The 22,875-nt window shown below is 34.5% G+C and overlaps 4 protein-coding genes across 5 annotated transcripts in view; 3 read left to right on the forward strand and 1 right to left on the reverse strand.

Moving 5' to 3' along the window:
• Positions 1-22,875, reverse strand: part of LOC141483160 (uncharacterized) — a 519,459-nt gene that overhangs the window by 266,715 nt on the left and 229,869 nt on the right. The window lies entirely within an intron of this gene.
• LOC111516515 (uncharacterized) overlaps positions 1-22,875 on the forward strand; it is a 155,945-nt gene that overhangs the window by 98,418 nt on the left and 34,652 nt on the right. The window lies entirely within an intron of this gene.
• Positions 1-22,875, forward strand: part of LOC141483161 (uncharacterized) — a 192,313-nt gene that overhangs the window by 62,969 nt on the left and 106,469 nt on the right. The gene's annotated exons all lie outside the window — the stretch shown is intronic.
• LOC141483267 (uncharacterized) lies at positions 7,179-9,869 on the forward strand. The gene is made up of 2 exons (XM_074177756.1): positions 7,179-8,347; positions 8,409-9,869. The coding sequence occupies exons 1-2, from the start codon at positions 7,741-7,743 to the stop codon at positions 9,719-9,721; spliced, it is 1,920 nt and encodes a 639-aa protein (XP_074033857.1). The 5' UTR covers positions 7,179-7,740; the 3' UTR covers positions 9,722-9,869.

Here is a 22,875-nt window from a genome sequence, read left to right on the forward strand (position 1 = left end):
TGAATGGTCATCAATAGTGCAATTCATTCAATACCTGGAATTTCGATATTTTTCAGAAAGTACCTATTGAGGTAATGAGATGAGGAGTCACGATTACAGAGAGCAAAATCCAGGCTAAAAGATCTAGGTGAGGTGGAACTTGAAGTAACAAGCATTTAGTCTGCTACTGATGCAAACATCAACAATAGTAGGTATGTGCGTTGACTTCAAGGGTGGAAGTCATATATCATTGTTTTCCTAGTATTCTGAAATTTGTATGTCAAATTATTTTTCTATATTGATTCTCATCTATCTCTGGAAAATAAAAGCTGTGAAAGTTTATTTGTATATAAAAAGTATTTTCATTGAGTAAATGAAAAAATAAGAGAAAAATGTGTTTTCTAAATAGTAACATCTTTCGGAAATGATGAATGGTCATCAATAGTGCAATTCATTCACTACCTGCACTTTTGATATATTTTATAGAGTACCTATTAAGGTAATGAGATGATGTGTCATTACGTCATTGTAATTGATTTTGGAAAAGTACCTACTCAATTCAATATCATATAAATTGGGGCCAGACCGAAATCACGTTAGTGCTAATTGATAGTTGTTATCGTACTGTTATATTTCATCAGTTGCGAATTGTGAAGAGACATAATTATGATGCACTGTTTGGAACCTTTGGTGTAGCAATGAATAGACAAGACAAGACAATTTATTTTCCACCGAATGTTATAATACAAGTACCATATATTATGGGAATCGTCACTAATAAGTAGGTTATAATAATATTACAATTTAAATTTTTTGTCATAAAATAAAATAAATTAATATAAATAAATAGGTACATGTACACACTTCAAAATTTAATAAATGAAATATAAGTTTATCAATACTAATTAGAATTATTTATTGAAAATTTGAATCAAAAGATTACTGTTTCATGTGGTCCGAGTCAAAATTTTTATTCAAAAACTCCTGAACTGAATAATAGCATTTCTATACTAAAAACTTTTTCAGATAATTTTTAAATAAACTTGTGCTGAGTTCTCTAAATTTCTTAATTTCACATATTTTATTGTAGCATTTGATTCCTATATAATTGGGATTCTCCTGTCCGATTGATAATCTAGAGAAACATAAATTGATGGTGTCCTTCTGCCGCGTATTATGATTGTGAACATCCTTTCTTGTTTTGAGAGAGTTATGTTTATTTATGATGTGAACAATTATTGAGTAAATGTACAAGCTTGGTAATGACAATACCCAGCTCAACAAAGTGGTTTTTACAAGATGTTTTGCTAGATAAATTCAGCATACACATTATAATTTTTTTTGAGTGATGAATAATTGACCACTATTATGGGCTTTTCCCCAGAAAATCGGACCATATGACAGGCATGACTAAATAAGGCCAAAATATAGTAGTTTCAGTACTTCCATTGACACTGTGTTACGCAAGTTTCTAATAATGAAGCAATATGAGCTCAGTTTTGAGGATGTATGTTCAACATGATCGTTCCATGTGAGTTTTTGATCCAAGTGGACCCTAAAAATTTTGTACAGGTCGAGTTTTCTAATGATGTTTCTTCAGTTTTAAGTAGTATGCTCTGGTTCACAGTGGCATTTTTTGTATTAAAGTAAACAACTATTGACTTGTCTATATTCAGAGATATGTTATTATTACCACACCATTGGGTTATGTTTCTGATAGATTCGTCAGCTTTGTCCTGTATTTCCCCCCTTGAGTGTCCAGTGATGAATAAATTAGTGTCATCTGCATAAATAATTGGATAGCTTGTTTTATTTACCTCCATGGGAAGATCAGTTATAAATATATTGAATAAGGTTGGTGACAAACATGATCCTTGAGGAGTGCCTATTCTAGTTTCAATCGGCTCGGATCGGACACCGTTGATTTCTACTTGTTGATATCTATTTGACAGATATGAATGTATCCATTCCAAACACGGGCCTCTAACACCAATATGATACAGTTTAGCTTTCAAAAAATTGTGATCAACGGTATCGAACGCCCGGCTCATATCAAAGAACAGTCCCATTATGTTTTCTTTTTTGTTCAACGCGTCATGGATGTGAGATATAGCTTCTTCTAATGCTGTCGTGGTAGATTTTTTCGCTCTCAACCCATGCTGTGAACTATCTAAAATATTAAACCTTTCGAGATAATTGCAGTCTTACGTTATAAGAGTATTCATATATTTTGCCAATGTGACACTGAACCGCCACTGCCCTATAATTTTTGGCCTCCTTTCTACACCCTTTTTGCTTGTAGAGTGGAACAACTCTTGAGAACTTCAATTGTTCAGGGTATTTACCTTCATAAAAGCTTCTATTTATTAAAATACTTAGTGGATGTGATAAAATGTCACCAACAGCCTTCATGACATTTCCTGGTACTTCATCTATACCCGGTGTTTTTTTGGTGTTTATATAAAACAATTTTCAGCTATATTAAAATCAATTTCACAATATTGCCTATCCAAATTTATTTTTTCAATGTGTCCTTATGTAGTAATGAGTAAACCCAAAAACATTATTTTATTTTATTTCAACAAGCTATATAGTATGCTCTTTGGTATAGGTCCGTCATCGTTATTCATAATATTATTGTGTTTACTTATTTCTACACTATTTCTAAATTCATGAATTTTGTATTCTAATAAATTATGTTAATTGTAAAATTACTGTGCTTTTTCCATTATTGAGTATAAAATTTGTAGTGAAACCAATTCTTACTGATCGATAATTTGTCTGACTGCAGGTAATCAGAGTGAGATACAGAACTTCTTTCAAAATTCGATAATTCACAAGAAATGAAAATGATACATTTTCTGATTCTAGTGATTTTCCGTCACGGCTGAAATACCTCAAAATATCATTGAAATATCAATAATCTAAATATATGTCGTCACAAGGTTGTTCATCTAAAGTTTCGAAACAATCAGCTATCATGAACAACCTATCAGCTATTCATTTCCATCACGTTCATGAAATTAGGTGAATCTCAACAATGGAGTGAAAATTTGGAGACTTTACGTAAAACTAAATCTTCCATTATTTCACTCAAGGTAGTCATTTGAAAGTTTATGAACGGAGTCTCGGAGAAGGGAAATATTTTTTCATCATAGTTTCGCATTTATATTTTTCAATGACTCTTAGACTTTCGAGTGGAAAGTGATTCTAGGATACAGTATAGAATTTGTTGTGAAACGAATTCATAGATAAGTATTCTCAACCGTCGATTATGTTTTCGTTTGAAAAAAGCAGTGTGACATTGAAAGAAACTGGGCCTAAGTTATATTTTTCAATATGAATTGTTTGAATATATTGAGAAATTCAATGCTATGCTAGGAACATCATATTTCAGAATATTTAAATGTATAATAAGTTTGTTCAAATTTACCTCTTCTAAATATAACACGACATGTTAGTGATTGAACTCGTGCCTTCTGATTGTTTTCCTAGTATTCTGATATTTGTATGTCAAATTATTTTTCTATATTAATTCTAATCTGTCTCTGGAAAATAAAAGCTGTGAAAGTTTATATGTATATAAAAAGTATTTCCATTGAGTAAATGAAAAATATAAAAGAAAAATATGTTTTCTAAATAGTAACATCTTTCGGAAATGATGAATGGTCATCAATAGTGCAATTCATTCACTACCTGTACTTTTGATATATTTCATAAAGTACCTACCAAGGTAATGAGATGATACGTCATTACGTCATTGTAATTGATTTTGGAAAAGTACCTACTCAATTCAATTTCATATAAATTGGGGGCCAGATCGAAATCACGTCAGTTCTAATTGATAGTAGTTATCGTACTGTTATATTTCATCAGTTGCGCATTGTGAAGTGACATATTCTTTCACAGAGAAACCTTTTCAGTGCTGTATATGTTTGGAAGTTTTCAGTCGGAGTGATAGGTTGAAAGCTCACGTACACGGAAAAAAATTTGTTGAATGAAATAAAATTCACTTCATTCAAAGAAATAAAAGTGTCATATATGCAAGACAAAATATTTTGTTGATGCAAGTAAAAAGAATTCTTGACTCCTAACTATTTCTTCAAGCATATGTTCATTGTATCAAACAAATATTTCATTGAAACAATCGCATCCATTAGTTATTTCAATTCAAAGAAGAATTGAAGTCAAGTAATATTTTGTCTAATTGATAGCGAGAATGATTTAGAGTAATTCGAATATTCTATTGAACAAACAAAATTTAAAGATGGGTGAAATAGTGGATCTGATAGAAATAATCAAATGTATTTTCTATTTGAATAAAAGTTATGTTGAAGAAACATAATATATCTGCAGGATGATGAAGAACTTTGCTTGTTTTGATAATGGGAAAATTTCCACTAAAGTAATGATTTTGTTGAACAAATAATGAATAGTAGTTGAATGAACAATGTTTATACCTCATTGTGAGTATCTTTCTGATAGAGTAAAGCATTTCGAAAGTTCAAAATAAGTATGAATAATGATGTACCAAATGAAATAAAGTTACAAATCAAAATCCTTCCCTCTTATTTGAATTTGGTTATTGGATTCAATCAATTATATCAGATTATCAGTAATCAGATTATATCAGATTATATCAGATTATCAGTAATCAGATTATACTAATCTGAGTATCAGCATCTCGTTGGTAGTAATTTTCAGTTCTACTGAAAATTACTTTTCTCTTCTCCAAAACTTCAATATGTTTTTTAAGTTTGTAGATAAAAAGCATTACGTATAGTTTTAGTATATTGAGAAAATTACTTTTCAGCAGAATCAGAAATACAGAGTCAGTGATTGAATTTACATGAATCTCCAATCAAAATAGATCAAGTTATTGAATAATTGTGAGAATATATTATAGTTTGTTCAACAACCCGATTTCTCAATACATCAAATACACTTTGTATCATTTTCTCAACTGGATTATTGATCTAAGTACTTACATATCACGATTTTTTAATCAGCTGCTAATGGGAGTCTTGCGGATAATATTTCATATTCAATACTGATTATGTAAATGCCATGGAAAATTGTTCAACGTGAGACTGAGCAAAATATAAATAAAAATCGAGAAATTGTAGTACCAAATTTATTCAAACAATTAATAAATTATAATAGACTTCTACAAATATTTAAATGAAAATATAAATTTTTCACAAATGGTTAATCCTAATATAAAACATTATCATATTTTATTATTTATTATTATTATTGTTGATATCTACTAAAAAACAATTAGGGTTGATTTCGAAACCTTTCACTGAAGTAATGATCTAAAATGAAAGAGAACAGAGATTAGTGATAGTCTACATTTTCGCAATAATACTATTGGATCAATTTCTATTAACTAGCTTAGATATTATCCCATAGAAATATAAAAATATAATAATTTTTTTTGTACACATCCAATTTAACAAAAGGAGATGCCCTTATTCTTCGATAATAGGAAAAAAACAATGACTTACTTCATCACAGAAAAATTTGATTAGAAATATGACTGTGATGACAAAATTTACCTAGGTCTCCAATCGTAACTTTCAGGGCTTCAAATCTATTAAATTTAAGAATTCTAGCATTCAATTACTTAGGTATAGACCTGAATAATAATAAGTATCTACAGCAAATCGCAAAAATATATAGTTATTTGAGAAAACTGAATATGTTTTTAATTGTAATGGTATACATATTTATTATTAAAGTTATGAATGAAAGACATACCTCTGTTATATTATGACTCTTAATTTATTCCATCAATTGCTTCCTTGATTGAATATTTTTCTTTTGCCAATTGGGGGAGTCATTTCTTTCATTTCTTCATCAGTGAGCCTTTTAGCTATGTCTAAGGTTACATCATTTTCTGTCTGAGAAGTATGTGTTTTAAGTATATTAATAGGAGATAAATAATATAAGTATTTTTTTACCTTTAAAAATGCCAATTAGGTCATTTAATCCCAAGTTATTAAGAAATTCCTCCATGTCTAAAAATAAAAGAGATTATATTGCAATTATATCCAATACATGCTATTCATAATTATTTCAAAATATGGAATGAAAGAAAGTATATTATCAACATACCTGTGAAAATACTGAAAAACGTCAATCCACGTATAATCAAAAAGAAACTGTAAACCTCTTCGTCATTTCCTTGAAAAACACATTGTTAATTCTTATTCCATTCGTGATTAGTTTACGGTTCTTGCGAAAATGCAAATGGTGCCGACCGGCACTCTATTCCTTAGAAGTATTTCAACTATATCATTTCTTTAAAGGAAACAATTCAATTTTTCAAACCAACAAATAATAAAAATATTGAAATGAAATGTATTGTTGAAGTGAAAATAAATATTCAGTTGATTCAATTATATATTAGTGTCAAAACAGCACCCCATAGTGTTAAACTGAATTGGAAAGTTTTCATTCAACAGACGTACTTTTGATTTGATGAAATTATATTGTTTGACTCAACGGAATTATTTTGAGAACTCAATGAATGTTATTCTTGAAATGATCCACAATTCATTTGACTAAGTAAAAGACCTCTTGAATTGAAATATTAGAGAAATTAAAATGAGAATTTCATTTTGTCTCCGCAAAATTATCATCTAATTGATACAATACACACGTCGTTTGGAATGAATGATATTTAATCAAAGTGATGAAATAAATTAGACTAAATAAATTTCTTTGAAGTAACAAATCTTTTTTTTCCGTGATACAGAGGCATACTGAAGGACATCATTTCCTTGCTTTTTGAGATTTGGGTATTTTGTATTCTAATAAATTACGTTCATTCGAAAATTACTATGCTTCTTTATTATTGAATAATAAGTATGAAATTTGTAGTGAAACCAATTCTTACTGATCGACAATTTGTTTGACTGCAGGTAATCAGTGTGAGATACGGGGCATAGGTTGTTTCTTTCAATATTCGATAATTCACAAGAAATGGAAATTATATACTTTCTGATTCGAGTGGATTTTCGTCACGGCTGAAATACCTCAAAAAATCATTGAAATATCAATGATCGAAATTTATGTCCGTAACAACCTATCAACTAGTCATTTCCATCACGTTCATGAAATTAGGTGAATCTCCCAATCAATCATTTTTAACTGAAGGTCATCAGTAGTTGTCTAAGGCCGCTTGAGGACCTCCCCCCACCATTTGACCTTGTCCTTGAATGACGTCATATGACCTTCAGTTACGTGTCAGATATGACCTTGATCATAGGTGTCGACCTTGAGATTTGAGTCTGTTCCTCGATATGTGACCTTGAAGTTTGGTCTTGAAAGATACCTCATGATCTTGCATTATGCACGTTCAATATGACCATGCGATTCGACCTTGAGATTTTTCCTTGCTCAATACGTGACCTCGATGTTAAACCTTGTCACATCATATGATCTTCATTTTATCCATTATATCTGCAATACATGACTCTGAACTTGTGCTTTACCTTCAAGATCAACCTTGAGCTATGTGTATGCTATATAACTTCGAACATGAAATTTGAACTTGAGAATTCAAGCTATTCCTAATATGTGACCTTGAGGTTCAACCTTGGAGAGCATCTTACAACCTTGATATATATGCATGTCATATAACCTTGAACATGTAGTGGTGGGGGGGAATACTTTTAACGGGAGTGCGATGTGAATGTTTCACTCAGTTCGCATTCTCCTCCTAATCTTGTGGTTCATATAATTTCATACAAAATGTATATGTGCAACGAATGTGGGAAAAATTTCACACGCAGTGACAACCTGCGTCGTCATCAGCGCGATTCATGTACGTTGATGAGTTATGGAGGACCATCAACTGAGAATGATGGAGAAGCATCAACTCTGAAGAGGATGAGGTTAAACCCCCCAGCACCTCCGGTAATGCAGACATGCCAGTGCTGCAATTTGACAATTTCAAGTGATCAGATGAATGTACATCGTAGAACTTTGCACCATAGAACGAATGCATGTGTGCATTATGGGGAAGGTGTTAAAATTGTAGGCACAGCGTTCAAGTGTAGAATTGTGAGCTATAGGGTGGATAGTCAAAATCACCATATGGATTACAACACATTCTTCAATGAATTGAAGCAGAAAGTGTTGAAACTACTGGAAGAAGTGTTGGTCATTCATAAAATTGTGAAAGTGAATATGGAGGTGTTTGGGCGCTACAATCTACAAACTAAAGAGTACTGTGATGTTAAAGCATTCAATAGTTCCAATCAAGTTATTGATCAATCGAATGATTTGAATGTGGTATATAACAATTTTGCTGATAGTTTGACTGCCCAAGCGATGGAATTTCAACATCGAGATTCAGGTATGTGATCTATTCTAAACATCATCAATTGAGTGTGTCGAAAAATAATCTCTGTTTTCAGGTTGGACAATTGAGAAAATTTTGTATTTGGAGGTGAATGTTAATAAGTTTAGCCCCCTTGGTGGATCTTCTTACATCAAACTTCCCAAATTCATCGAGTCCAAGAAAAGTGTGGTGAATGTTGTGAATCAGGACCATTACTGCTTTGCATGGGCTGTGACTTCAGCTTTATATCCTGCCAGTGCGAGAGTGTGTGAACTTTCGTCATACCCGCACTTTTCAACCGTATTGAATGTAGCAGGTATGGAATTTCCAGTTAAGTTGAAAGATATCCCTAAATTTGAGGTTATGAATAATTGCTCTATCAATGTTTATGGGTTGGAGAACACTTTCAAAAATGGCAAAATCGAATATGAAGTTGTAGGCCCATTACATTATTCAAAATCTAGGCTTAACAGTCACGTGAATCTATTGAATATCACAGACGAATCTGGTAATAGTCATTATTGTTGGATAAAGGATTTATCGAGACTAGTATCATCCCAAATATCTGCACACCACCACAAAAAATATTTTTGTGATGGTTGTTTATTGTACTTTAGCGATGAGCGGGCTTTATTGCGACACCAGTTAAATGATTGTAATCACATATCAACAACAACACCGAACACTAATTTAAGAATTGACAAATTTGGTAAATGTGTACCTGAAAATATTTTGAAATTTGAAAATTTCGAAAAACAATTGAAAGTTCCATTCGTTGTGTATGCTGATTTTGAATCTATTTTGAAACCAGTGCACACAAATGAACCAAATCCTGCACACTCTTTCACAAATAAAACTTATCTTCATGAACCATATGCTTTCTCATATATCATAAAGTGTTCTTTCGATGATTCAATCTCCAAATTTGTATTATACAGAGGTGCTGATGCAGCTAAAGTATTTGTTTCAAACTTGGAGGCTGACGTAACCAATATTTATCACAAATATTTGAAAAATGTGGTTCCGATGAGTCCTTTGACTGCTGAGGAAGAGCATGACTTCAATATTGCCACCACATGTGGGATATGTGGAAATAAATTTGAAGAGGGTGATATTAAAGTACGTGATCATTGCCATCTAACGGGGAAAAAAAGAAATGGAGCTACTCATTCCATTTGTAATCTCAATTTCAAATTGCCCGAATTCATTCCAATCATTTTCCATAATCTCAGCGGGTATGACTGCCACTTATTCATAAAGGAGTTATGTACCGATAAAAATAAAGTTGATGTCATCGCTCAAACTAAAGAGAAATATGTTTCTTTCACGAAACATCTATTCATGGAAAATACATTGTATCGAAATGGTCAAATAAAAAAAAATATTTGAAATTGAGATTTGTGGACAGCTTCAAATTTTTGGCTGCATCTCTACAAGAGTTGGGTGATAATTTGGATGAAAAACATTTTGTTGAAACTAAAAAATATTTTCCAGAAAATGATAAATTTCAGCTAATGAGGCAGAAAGGTGTTTTTCCTTATAACTCTATCGATTGTTTGGATAAATTGAATTATTCAAGTATACCATCGAAGTTGGACTTTTATGATAAACTGAATGAGAAGCATATTTCTGATGAGGATTATGATAGAGTGAAACAGGTATGGGGCATGTTCAATTGTCGGGATTTAGGTGAATATTCTGACATTTACTTGAAATCTGATGTTCTGTTGTTGTGTGATATTTTTGAAAATTTCAGAAATATGAGTTTGGGTACATACAAATTGGATCCTGCTCATTATTTCACATCTCCAGGTCTATCTTGGGATGCTATGTTGAAGTTTACAGGGGTCGAGTTAGAATTACTAACTGATATCGATATTGCTGGTTTATCGGCGCTAGGTAGTTTAGCCGGTGCTACAGCTGGCGTTTATTGTAGCAAACCTTAACTCTACCCATATGAATGGCGACAAAGTCTTCCGAAAATATAGATAATGTTTTGAAATTGGGACGAGCTATAAGAGCGTTGGCACCCATACCTCTTCTTATAGATTCCCAATGTGTAACAATGCGAATGTCTCTTCTATTATTAACATTCTCCATTGTTTTACCATATATGGAATTCACGTTTAGTTTGAAATAGTTCTTCTCAAACTTATTCTTGGCATTATTTCTTAGGGTTGTATTCAAATCAATATATTTCTTCAACCATGGTGATTGATTGAATCTGAGAATTCTATGAGTTCTCATCACCATCAAACCATTACGAACCGCCTGTTTCAAATTTCTATAGTGAACAATATATTTTTTTTTATCATTCAAATTCGGTATGAGTTTGGGTATTTTAGACTTTGAACCAGGTGGTATAATGCTCTCCACCAAAAATGGCAAATCTGAATGTAAATCGTGCAATTCTATAGGATAGTGCACATCTACTTCAAGAATGTATCCTTGACAGCCATCATCTGGGATGCTATTGATATCTAGCTGACTTATTTCATCGGCGGTCAACCAAGTGAATCCGTCAACAGGTAGTGATTGACACATACTATGGCCATATAGATTGGTTGCATCCAAATACATTATGAAGGATGAAGGTTCGTTGGGATTATAATTCGGAAGAAATTGATTATTTGCAATATGCTTCCTTTCCGAACATTGGCTAACACCGCCGCGTATACCATTTTGGAAAAAATGCACCATATCGATATCAGTTAGTAATTCTAACTCGACCCCTGTAAACTTCAACATAGCATCCCAAGATAGACCTGGAGATGTGAAATAATGAGCAGGATCCAATTTGTATGTACCCAAACTCATATTTCTGAAATTTTCAAAAATATCACACAACAACAGAACATCAGATTTCAAGTAAATGTCAGAATATTCACCTAAATCCCGACAATTGAACATGCCCCATACCTGTTTCACTCTATCATAATCCTCATCAGAAATATGCTTCTCATTCAGTTTATCATAAAAGTCCAACTTCGATGGTATACTTGAATAATTCAATTTATCCAAACAATCGATAAAGTTATAAGGAAAAACACCTTTCTGCCTCATTAGCTGAAATTTATCATTTTCTGGAAAATATTTTTTAGTTTCAACAAAATGTTTTTCATCCAAATTATCACCCAACTCTTGTAGAGATGCAGCCAAAAATGTTGATACTCACCCCCATTATTATTTCGATGGGAATAAAACCTAAAACAGCACCAACATAACATGTAGATGGTATCATCAATGGTTCGTATACGAACATGAGAGTCCGTTACACAATATAAATCTAAATTATTTTCCACCGTATCACTGACATTCAACCAACGACTTCCTATAATGATGTTCCCATTGTCAGTCGCCGGGTCATCGTCGATACCCTCATCTACCATGGCTACACCGTCTTCTTCTACATCGATACCCTCATCTACCATGGCTACACCGTCTTCTTCTACGTCGATGTCATCTACGATGTCGATTATGTAATCCCCTCCTTCGACGATATCATCCTCTTCTTCAATAACGTCGATGGAAAGTTCATCCTCTTCATCAATAATGTCGTTGGGGGGAAGTTCATCATCTTCATCAGAAAACCGATTATTTTCGTCTTCGAGAGACAATCTCATCAAAACTTCATTGATTTTTTTAGCGTTCATTTTTTTTTATTTTTCGATAAGTTTCGTCAAAGGTACTACTAGCACTAGTGAATAGTAATTGGAGTTTAGAGTTGCGAGTCGATTTTTATATGTTTTTTTTCTTGTAGAGGTGGTAACCCCACCACTACACCACCCCTCCTCTTTTCACTCTATGTGTTTATAATAGGAAGAGAAGTTCATGAGAGTACATTTGAATTCATCAGTTGAATATTTCGACATCCAATAGTGAATACTAATATGCCTTTTCCAAAAGAGTGGGATTCAAAACCGAAAGTACGCGGTCATCCAATCAAAGTCAATCAAGTTATAATGTGTAGTAATTGTCAAGGTTATTGGCTTGAAGCATATATTAATCCATGTACCGGTCTGTGTCGTAGATGTGTATTGAAAAATCCAACCCAAGTTCCGAGTCCAATTAAAGTTTCGAAGGCGACAAATAATTCAACTCTAGAAGTATGCCCCCACCATCAGTGCTGCAAATGTTCCATAGGAATCGTGTGTGACAATATGGGAATTTATAGAAATATTTGTGTGAACTGTGCAGCAAATTGTGAGTTACTACTTCAACGTTGTCTACGTTGTGATAACTATAAAGTAGATTGTTGGAACAATTTATGTACCGTATGCAGAAGTGGATTGATATTATGTGAAAATGTTGGTGATTTCTATCCCGATGAGAACATTCACTTCCGGGATTGTTGGTGTTTGAACAGTGAAGATCAGGTGAAAAGACGAGAAATATATGGTAACGCTATTCGGACATATATTCCATTGGTTACAGTGCCACCCATCACAGCTAATGTCAATATTCAATACATGTGAAATTATATGTTGAATAAATAAATTGCTTTAATATTCAATAATAAAAATTCAATTTCATCATATTGTCTTTATTTTTCCATTTACTACAATAATATTTCAATTAAACTAATGAACTTTCATCGATCCAAGAGTTATGATCTCCAGAGAATCCCAACCACTTCACAAATAGGCGACGTCCTTTTCTTTTCAAAACTCGCTCAACCAAATATGTATTGGGATCTCTCGCTTTATTCAATTCCATTTTATAAAAGCAACCTTTTATCGGATCTCCATTCACATCTTCTAGCTCATAAGTTATAGGCTCTGTACTATTAATTTTCACAACTTTAAAAAGTTCAGTAGTGAAATTTGCGGTATAACCTTTGGCGAATGCATTTTTAAACTTACTGATTCGCACCATATCTCCAATTTTGAATTCTTTTTTTTCACGTTTTCCATGCTGCTTCTTTGATCTTGCATAAACTGTCATTTTTGTGGATGGTTTTACGTCTACGGGCTTCATACCAATGGTACGATGAACTTTGTTGTTATATTGACTGGTAATTTTAGGAAGAATATTCAACCAACTGTAATGGCCTTGAAGTGAAAATTGCCTATAAAGCCAACTTTTCAACGTCCTGATGACTCTTTCCGCAATTGCAGCCTTTTTTGTGCTGAATGTTGAGTAATGATTAATACGGTGCTCTCTCATTAGCGATGAAAATTTTGAATTATAAAACTCGGTACCGTGATCAGATTGTAAGTTCCTTGGGACATGCTTCGCATCTTTCAACACACTCGCCATAGCTGCAGTAACTGAATCAGCTGTTTTATTTCTCAGTGGTCTTGACCATACATACTTTGAATAACAGTTGATAACTATGAGGATGTACCTATAACCATTATTTTCTTTAGCATATGGTTGCATTTCCATCAGATCCATCTGCCACAAGTCATAAAATCCCTTTATTAGTGTCTTTCGACGGGGAAAATTTCGACGCGCCGGCTTATGTATTTCCTTCACAACCTGCCATTTTGCATCACTCATATTACTGCTATATGACTTCTTCGAAGTGATGAAGTCGAGAATTCAGTTCGCTACTGTTCACGTGCAGGTTTAACAACTGACTGTTCAACTTCAATAACTCGCTCAGTAAAAGTATCAACCAACTCGGTTACAACACCAATTCGCTTTTCCATATTAGTCAATCGATCAGCTAATGCTGAAGTGATGAGTGCATTTTTGTCAATGATGATTCGCAGTTCGGTATTTTTTGAATCAATGTTTTTTTTGACGTATCGTAGCGCTGGCGCAATGAATTCTTCGAAATAGTTCAGGGTTGATTCCTTGGTTTCTTTAATATGATTATCAACGTATCTTTTAGTTACAGAGTCTTCACCGTCTACAGGTTCACCAATATTCTGCAATCGCTTATTCTGAATGTCATAATCACCATGTGGTGTAAGAATGAATCCAACACCCGATCTTCCAACAAGTGGTTTACCAACACCACCCCTTCTACGACCAAATTTATCAATTGTGGTATGCATAGTTAGACCATCTGTGAGTAACTGAGTCAGCTTCATACATTGTGTTCATTATATTACGCTCAATAGACTAATCCTTCTTCACGTAATTCCTCAATTATGGCCAATATTTCATTATCGTGCCCGGTATGTCCAGCCATTCGTGAACTCCAAAGCAATTGAAGGCGATCAACCAATTCTTCGAGTTTATTCCAATAAACATAATCTATATGCTTATTTCTGATATATTTTTTTTGAGTGGGTATTTTGATTATACCGGTACCTTCTCTACTGGGATTCTGCAGTGGGTTTCCATTAGATAATAGTGGTACGATTATTTCTCGATATTTCTTCCAATTATTTGATAGTAGACCCTGTTTTCTTTCATTGTATTTATATGCTGCCTTCGTTAATTTGAGTATATCACCATAAGTGGTCATATCGGAAGAGGGGATATTTCCCGATGGTACTTTCATGAATATCAATTTATATAGTTTTGGGGTACCCTGATAAGTGGCAATAGTTTTACCATTTTTCTTGAACACAATTTTCTCATCGATGAACTCCACATCAGCTACACCCATTTGTAAATTTCCCGTTTCAGTGTTCATGTGTACTCCAAAGACGGTATCGTATGAGGGATTTCCTGATATTAACTTTTGTATGTGCTTTTGTACCTCATCACCATTATCAAGCACATTAGATGATTCTAAATCTGAAGTTGTCGATGAAGAAGCTTGAAGATCCTTCGAAAAAGCCTCTTCAAATTTCGTTTTTAGCTCACTTTTAATTATATTTTTGGCGGTGAGTGGTGTAGCACTCTTTGTTGTCTGCATCACCTGATTTATTTGAGATGCTCCTCCAGTATTGGCAGATATTGCTTTCAAAGGTGTTATTATTGGCTCATAGATTCTTTCGAGTGCTGATTGATCACCTAAGCGACTATTCTTGATATCATTGAATTTCTTCCGAACGGCATCTGTTGCTTCAATTAACTTTCTTTTCAAACACATTTCATCATCATTTTTTCCCTCCATAATGTATTCACTTCAAGAATGTGTACAATGAAGCGTCGTCCACACTATCTAGCACTCGAATGATTCAATTGTTTCAAGAACGTCAAGGATATATGAAAGCATCAAATCCTTTTCGAAAACGTCCATCTTGCACTTCTCGATCCTTATCAATTACTAAAAATCCATATTTATCCACCCAACATCTCGCACACATATCTTTAAATTGCTTGTATGTCACATCTGGTGACACGTGGTCAGAAAAAATATGATTGAGATTCATATCATCTTGTTTGAACAGCACAATAAAATTTGCATTATCTCGAATCAATTGTTTCGGGACTCGTGAATATGTTTGGGCTAGATAGAAGCAATCCACATTTTTATGACGACCCATACTGAAATATGATCGTATAACATCCTGTTTCTCACACATCACATCATCGAAAATGAATATTGAATCGGTTCTGGCATCTGAAGGCTCTACTATTTCAGCTGCATTATTGGTGAAAGTGTAAAATCCCAACCCTTCAATTGGAGCTAATACTTCACGTAAATACTCATATTTGGGTTGATAAAGGGACTTTGAATAAAGATAAACATTTGCAAATCGTAATCCTAGAGGGTGAGTCAGTAGAGAAATCATAACATTTGTCTTGCCGCAATTGGAAGGTCCGATAATCAGACCGCGAATGGATAGTGGAAGTAAGGATCCATGACGCTGTTTCACACCGCCTTCCGATCCACCACCCACTTTTTCATCGAAATTATCGATGGAAAATTGGAGCTTCTGCTTCAGTATGCGCATTGTATGACAGTTGGAGACTATATAAGCAGGTCTCCATATCGATTCCTTCATTTAAATGGGGGTTATGAGCCGATGTAGATCTCCTGAGTGGCATTCAAATAAAGCTGGTAGGGGATTGGTCAATTCCCTCATCAATAATCTACCTTTCGAATTACACTTACCTGGCTATCAGTATTGCGGCCCTGGCACCAAATTGCAGAAAAGATTGGCGAGAGGTGATCCGGGTGTCAATCAACTGGATTCTGAATGTCGAAAACACGATATTGCATATTCACAAAATCCTAACAATCTTTCAGCTAGACACAGAGCAGATCAGGAGCTTGCAGAAAGTGCTTGGAATCGATTCAAGGCAAAAGACGCATCTATTGGAGAGAAAGGAGCCGCTTGGCTGATTACGAATATAATGAAGGGGAAACGGCGATTTGGTATGGGTTGCGAGTCACCATCCAAACAGTCACGGATACAGAAAAAAAAAGGTCCTACCAAGAAAAAAAAATCAAAAAAACTATTGAAAGACTCTAAGGTGATAGCTTTTGGTTCTGGAATCGTTAAGAAAGTGCGTGATGTTCTACACAAAGCGGGCGGAAGTGAATTTGTTGTCAAAAATTCTAAAAGAGCAGCTGAAATTGCACTGAAAGCAGCACGCAAATATACGCGGGCTGCGGGTGGGAAAAAGAAAATTCGCACACCGCGAATCATACCAATTCCTAAAATTGGTGGAATACTACCACTCATTCCAATTTTTGCTGGTTTATCGGCGCTAGGTAGTTTAGCCGGTGCTACAGCTGGCATAACAAAAGCAGTACAAGCAGCGAAAGCGAGTAGGGAGCAATTGAGTGAGGCAAATCGACATAATAAAAACATGGAGGCAATCGCTCTAGGTAAACGAGGAAGCGGTATCTACTTGAAGCCTTACCGTAAAGGATTAGGGGTCTATTTGAAACCTCAAATTTCAAAAAACTCATAGATTTGCTACCTCAAAGAGCTCTCTCCAACATCGACCTCAACTATCATGCTGAGAAAATGATGATTCCATATTTTCGGGGGGTATATATGCGTGACGATTTGCCAAAATCGGGACCACTCCGATATGAATCTGCCATAGTAAATTTGGATAGTCGACATGGTCAAGGGACACATTGGGTAGCATACAGAAAATGTGACACTTCAGTGAAATATTTTGATAGTTTCGGTGATTTACCCCCTCCAAAAGAATTGATTCACTATTTTTATAGGGGTTCAAATCCTATCAATATTATCACATATAACTATGAGCGTAAACAACAATTCAACACAGTATGGTGTGGTCATTTGTGTTTGGAATTTCTACAGAGCAAGACATGGAGATAACACCAGCACAGGATAGGGAAAGTATCAAGAGGATGAGTCATTCATTGATCGCATATTCCAGAGTACGCACTTTACGAAAAATGAGTAAAGAACAACTCGCTGATATGCCGAAAGAGGTGTTGATTGGGTGTGCATCGCATGAAATTGCATCTGTATGGGATAAGTTACCACAAAATCTACAAAATGATATTGATGTCTTGAAGTATCAGTACTGCGAAGACCATCAGAATAATTCCAGCGGTAGCAGCAATAATTCTGATGTGAATGATGGACCACCTACAAGAAAAATTTTCTGTTGTTATTGTAAAGTGAATGATGTGAATGTAGTCACACATAATGGGATGGATCATCTGGACAGACCACCTAAAAAACGACGATTACTCCACAATTTCTGCTGTCAGCAATAAAAAGACATGAGTCAATGAAAATTCATCAGTCATGTCACGCACGTTTTCATTGTCGGGGCACTCTAGCGAGTTGAGCGTCAACTTCTACCCACCCATCGAATTGGATAGTGGCGCTAATTATGGTCTGGGCTTACACGGTTTCTATTCCTACAACTCCATATTCAATGTGGATGTGAAAAATAATGTTATCGCCTATTCTAAAGAAGCTAACTCACCTCCTATCATTATAAAAATTCCACCTGGAGCATATGAAATTGATGAAATCAATAAGGTGATTCAAAAATTCATCAAATCCAAAGAAATGCAATTGGAGAATGGAGCTGAGGAGAATATCGATGGAGTATTTCTCCTACACGCAAACAACAACACTCTGAAATGTGAAATGAGGTCGAAATATTACATCCATCTCAAACATGAAAACACTATTGCCGAACTTTTAGGGTTCGAAGCCGATGTGTTTGGCATCGATGAAACTCATGAATCAACATTGCCCGTAAATATCAATAAGGTGAGAATTATTCGTGTGGATTGTAATGTCACAGCTGGAGCATATTCAAATGGTGATGAAATCCATAGCATCTTTGAATTTGATATTGATGTAGAGCCCGGTTACAAACTCACCAAGGAACCGCAAAATATTATTTATATGCCAATACAGCCTGGCGGTCGTAAGTACCTCGACAATATCACTTTACGCATATTGGATGATAATGGTAATCTAATCAATTTCAATGGTGAAAAAATAATAGTTAAATTGGAATTGATTAGGCTATAACGATCATCATTTCTCATATGTTGATTCACAACATCGACGACCGTCATAAGTGTATCACAAAAATGAGTGGAGCAAGCATCGACAAGTTTGGTCGCAGAAGTAAGGCAGTTTCAAATAATGTTTTGCGAGGAAAACCTGGAGTTGGTTTTAAATTGACTTCCGATGGAAACTTTGATATGGAAAATAAACGATTGAAAAATATAGCCGAGCCTAAAGAGAGTACGGATTGTGTTAATCGGGAATATGTTGGTTTTTACATCTCGAAGATCAGAGGAGAATTAGATTCTGATATTGATGAAATCAATTTGAGATTAGATGGAGTAGAAAAATATTCCGCATCAGTCAGGGAAGATCTCATTACGCTTGGGCTGAAATTAGTGGAAATTGTAAAAAAATGTGAATATATGGAAAAGGATATCAAATCGATGCAATCTGATATAATAAAACAACCCTCGATAAGCATTCAAACAATTGAGCAAAAAAGATGGTGAGCGATGATAATCTGTGAAAAAATTAGTATAAAGCAGGAGTTGACTAAATTTTAACTCATTATTTATCATTTCCTAACGCTGAGCAGATGTCAATAATTGATAAAGCTATAGATTTCACCATAATTGTTTCTAAAAAATGGGGTTGTGCTTCAATATCCAGCGATTGCAGCAGCGGCAGCAGTTGAATCAGCGTAATGCATTTGGTGGAGACTATAATCATGTACATTTAAAGAAGAAAAAATCTAAAAGTCGATTCATTCCACGTATGCCCGCCGAACGATCAAGATATAGGCTGAGCGCTAGTAGTTTAAACTTCCTCAAATCTATTGGCTTGAAGGTGCGATATAAAAAATAGTAATAACATGGCGACCATTACCACAAGCGATAAACTGGAGGTGTTCGAAGAGCCCCTGTTCGACCATTCCCTCATTAGCCTTCATGAGCATACATATAAGCCGTATGGTTCACCATATTACAAAAATTCAGATGAAATAAGAATTCCAATCAATTTTCAAGATCTTATACTCGATATTGCAGATAGTTACATATATATCGAGGGGAAGTTCACACCATCTGATGCCACGAAGCAGTGCTACCTATCTAATAACGCCCTCGCCTTCCTCTTCGACGAAATTCGCTATGAAATGGGTGGAGAGCAAGTGGCCGTTGTTCGAAAACCCGGCATAACTACCACAATGGAAACGATGATATCATTTGGACAAACACATGCAAATTCGCTACTACCGATAGGATGGGGTCTTGATGTGAATAAACAAGATATATTGGATTCTGTCAGCAATGTATTCAGCGGTAAATTACCCTTGAAGTATCTCATGGGTTTTGCTGAAGATTACAATAAGGGGATACTGAATGTAAAACAGGAGCTCATTTTGATTATAGCACGATCATTCAAAAATTCATTTATTGGGGAAGTCGATGCAGATTTGGAAATCAATAAAATAGAATGGAGAATCAGACACATTGTGCCGGAAGATCGACAGAAACTGAAGTTATTGAATCGCATCAATAAAAATGGTAATAATGCTAACGTGAAGGTGGCTTATCGTATGTGGGACCTTTATGAATTACCCACACTTCGTGACACATCCTCAGATATATGGGCCGTGAAGACGACCAACAGTCTTGAAAGACCTCGATACATCATCATCGGCTTTCAAAACACCGACCATTCCGAAAATATATCAAAAGATGTAACGAAATTCATACATGTGAATATTAATAATATTCGACTATCTCTGAACTCTGAAGTATACCCATATGAGCGTTGGAATCTGGATTTCGACAAGAAGTTAGACTCATCAGCCTATTATGCATATGAAAACTTCCAACGCAGCTACTATGATAAAGCTATGAGTGAACCGATGATGGATATTGGCAGCTTTCGCAACAACCCACTATTCATCATCGACTGCTCCCATCAACCTGAAGCTATGAAGTCATCCACTGTCGACATCAAAATTGAATTCGAAACACGCAAGGTGAAGTTTCCAGCGAACACCAAAGTATATGCACTAATTCTCCACGATGCTGTTTTATCTTATAATGCTCTTAATGGTTCTGTTCAGACTGGATTGTAATAAGATTGACATGTAATTCACCATGAAATATTCGATATTATAACACTCAATAATTATTTCCTGCCTTTTATTCATCAAACAATTATATATAGATGGATATAAATTGAAACATAATTTGATTATCACATATACAACACATTTAAAATATTCTAAACACCATCATGTAAGGATTCTTCCAGTTGTGGGTTGGGACTCCGTGGTTCCAATTGATATTTCTCTATGATATTCTGCGGTAGGTAGGTGCATATATCATAAAGGAATTGTTTTAAGTCTGCTTCAATTATCAGCTCACAGAACTCGTCCAAATTTCTGCTTCCATACGAATATTTATGACACAATGCCACACCGAGTTCATACTTCTCACTAAGCTCCAGAAGTTTTCGCACCTCCTCAGCATCATAACATACACTCAAATCATAATTTGATGAATGTAGAGCGTCAAAACTTAGATCAGCCAATTCCCAAGCCATTTTTCTTATGGCAGAATCCAAATCCACTGCTTCTGGCCACTCTTGCGCTGAATATTGCATCCACATATTTATAGGATGGAGAGCTCTGAAAATACAACAATTGCATTCATTAGTTTGGTAATTATATTGTGAAAAAATTAAAATACTCACGTGAAATTCGACTATGTCTATGAAATGAGCAAGTTGATACATATTTTATATTATTCTACCATATTTTCACTATTTACAAAAAAAAGATTGTAGTTATACTCTCAAAACTTTCAATCCAAAACATTGAATTTCATCAATGATCGGGTTTTAGCACCAGGATAGTCCTGTGAACTTTGACCCATATAAGTAAGTGTGAATTTGGCTTTGAATGAATTCACTTCACGAATGAAGTCTTCTGTGAATTGCTCTGTGACACGTTTTGGAAGCCATGCTTTAAAAGGAGTATTACTTTCCTCATCCAATAGAACTACTTGAATGGATTTACCATATCGTGTGGAATACATTGACATTTTTTCTATTTTATATTCTCTATCAATAACCAGGGCGGTTATAGGTTTTTGCTCTAAAGCTTCACTTTGTTGAATTATAGCAAAATTGATTTTTTCAATGTCAAATTTCAAATTATCCATATTCATAAATATAGTGAAATTACGGTTCAAAAATATAAACTATGTTCACCTTTGTGATGATGATGTTCACTTTTTGGATTGGTAAATACTAGCTGCTGTCGTCAACACAACTCAACAAATACTCACTAACTATTCAATTACGTTAGGTAGTCTGAACTGAGTGAGAATATATGATACACTAAGCTTATATAGAAAATCATCCTCGAAAAGAGGGAGGGGTTCAAGGTTATGCATCGATGACAGTTATATCTCAAGGTCAAAGCACAAGTCCAGGGCCATGCCTCGAGGACCTATGATGTGACATCATACAAGGTCAAACATCGAGGTCACGTATTGAGCAAGAATAAATCTCAAGGTCGAACCGCATGGTCATATTGAACGTGCATAATGCAAGATCATGAGGTATCTTTCAAGACCAAACTTCAAGGTCACATATTGAGGAACAGACTCAAATCTCAAGGTCGACACCCATGATCAAGGTCATATCATCTGACACGTAACTGAAGGTCATATGACGTCATTCAAGGACAAGGTCAAATGGTGGGGGGAGGTCCTCAAGCGGCCTTAGACAACTACTGTCATCTCCACATAATTCCGTCTTCTAATTTGTTTTGAATGAATCTTAGACTATTGAGTGAAAAGTCATTCTAGGATACAGTATAGGATGTGTTGTAAAACCGAATTCATAGACACGTATTCCTAAATGACGATTTTTTTGCATTTGAAAAGAATCAGTGTGTGACATTAAAAGAAATAGGGACTAAGTTGTCTTTTTCAATATTACCAAATACGGTTCAATCTAGAAGATCGAAGTATGAAATCAGATCTCAATGATTTATTGGAATATACTGAATAATTCAATGCTATGGTAGGAACATCATATTTCGTATTATTTCATTGTATAATCAGTTGCAGCAAACTAGTTTGTGTGTTTTTTTTTTTCGTTCTGATATACATTTTTCTTTTATTCGATTGAGTAACAATTTTCAACTTCTTTTTTTATTATCGGAAGCTGAAATCAAATAAAAAA

This window comes from Leptinotarsa decemlineata, unplaced genomic scaffold, assembly GCF_025532065.1.
Source record: "Leptinotarsa decemlineata unplaced genomic scaffold, Ldec_3_MD MMD2_tig00003192_RagTag_RagTag, whole genome shotgun sequence".
NCBI lineage: Eukaryota > Metazoa > Arthropoda > Insecta > Coleoptera > Chrysomelidae > Leptinotarsa > Leptinotarsa decemlineata.

What these genes read in the sequence shown, in the direction of transcription:
- LOC141483267 (XM_074177756.1), top strand. Translation starts at nt 7,741, where the DNA reads ATGTATATGTGCAACGAATGTGGGAAAAATTTCACACGCAGTGACAAC. An exon ending in ATTTCAACATCGAGATTCAG is followed by an intron (nt 8,348 to 8,408) that starts GTATGTGATCTA and finishes CTCTGTTTTCAG; the next exon opens with GTTGGACAATTGAGAAAATT.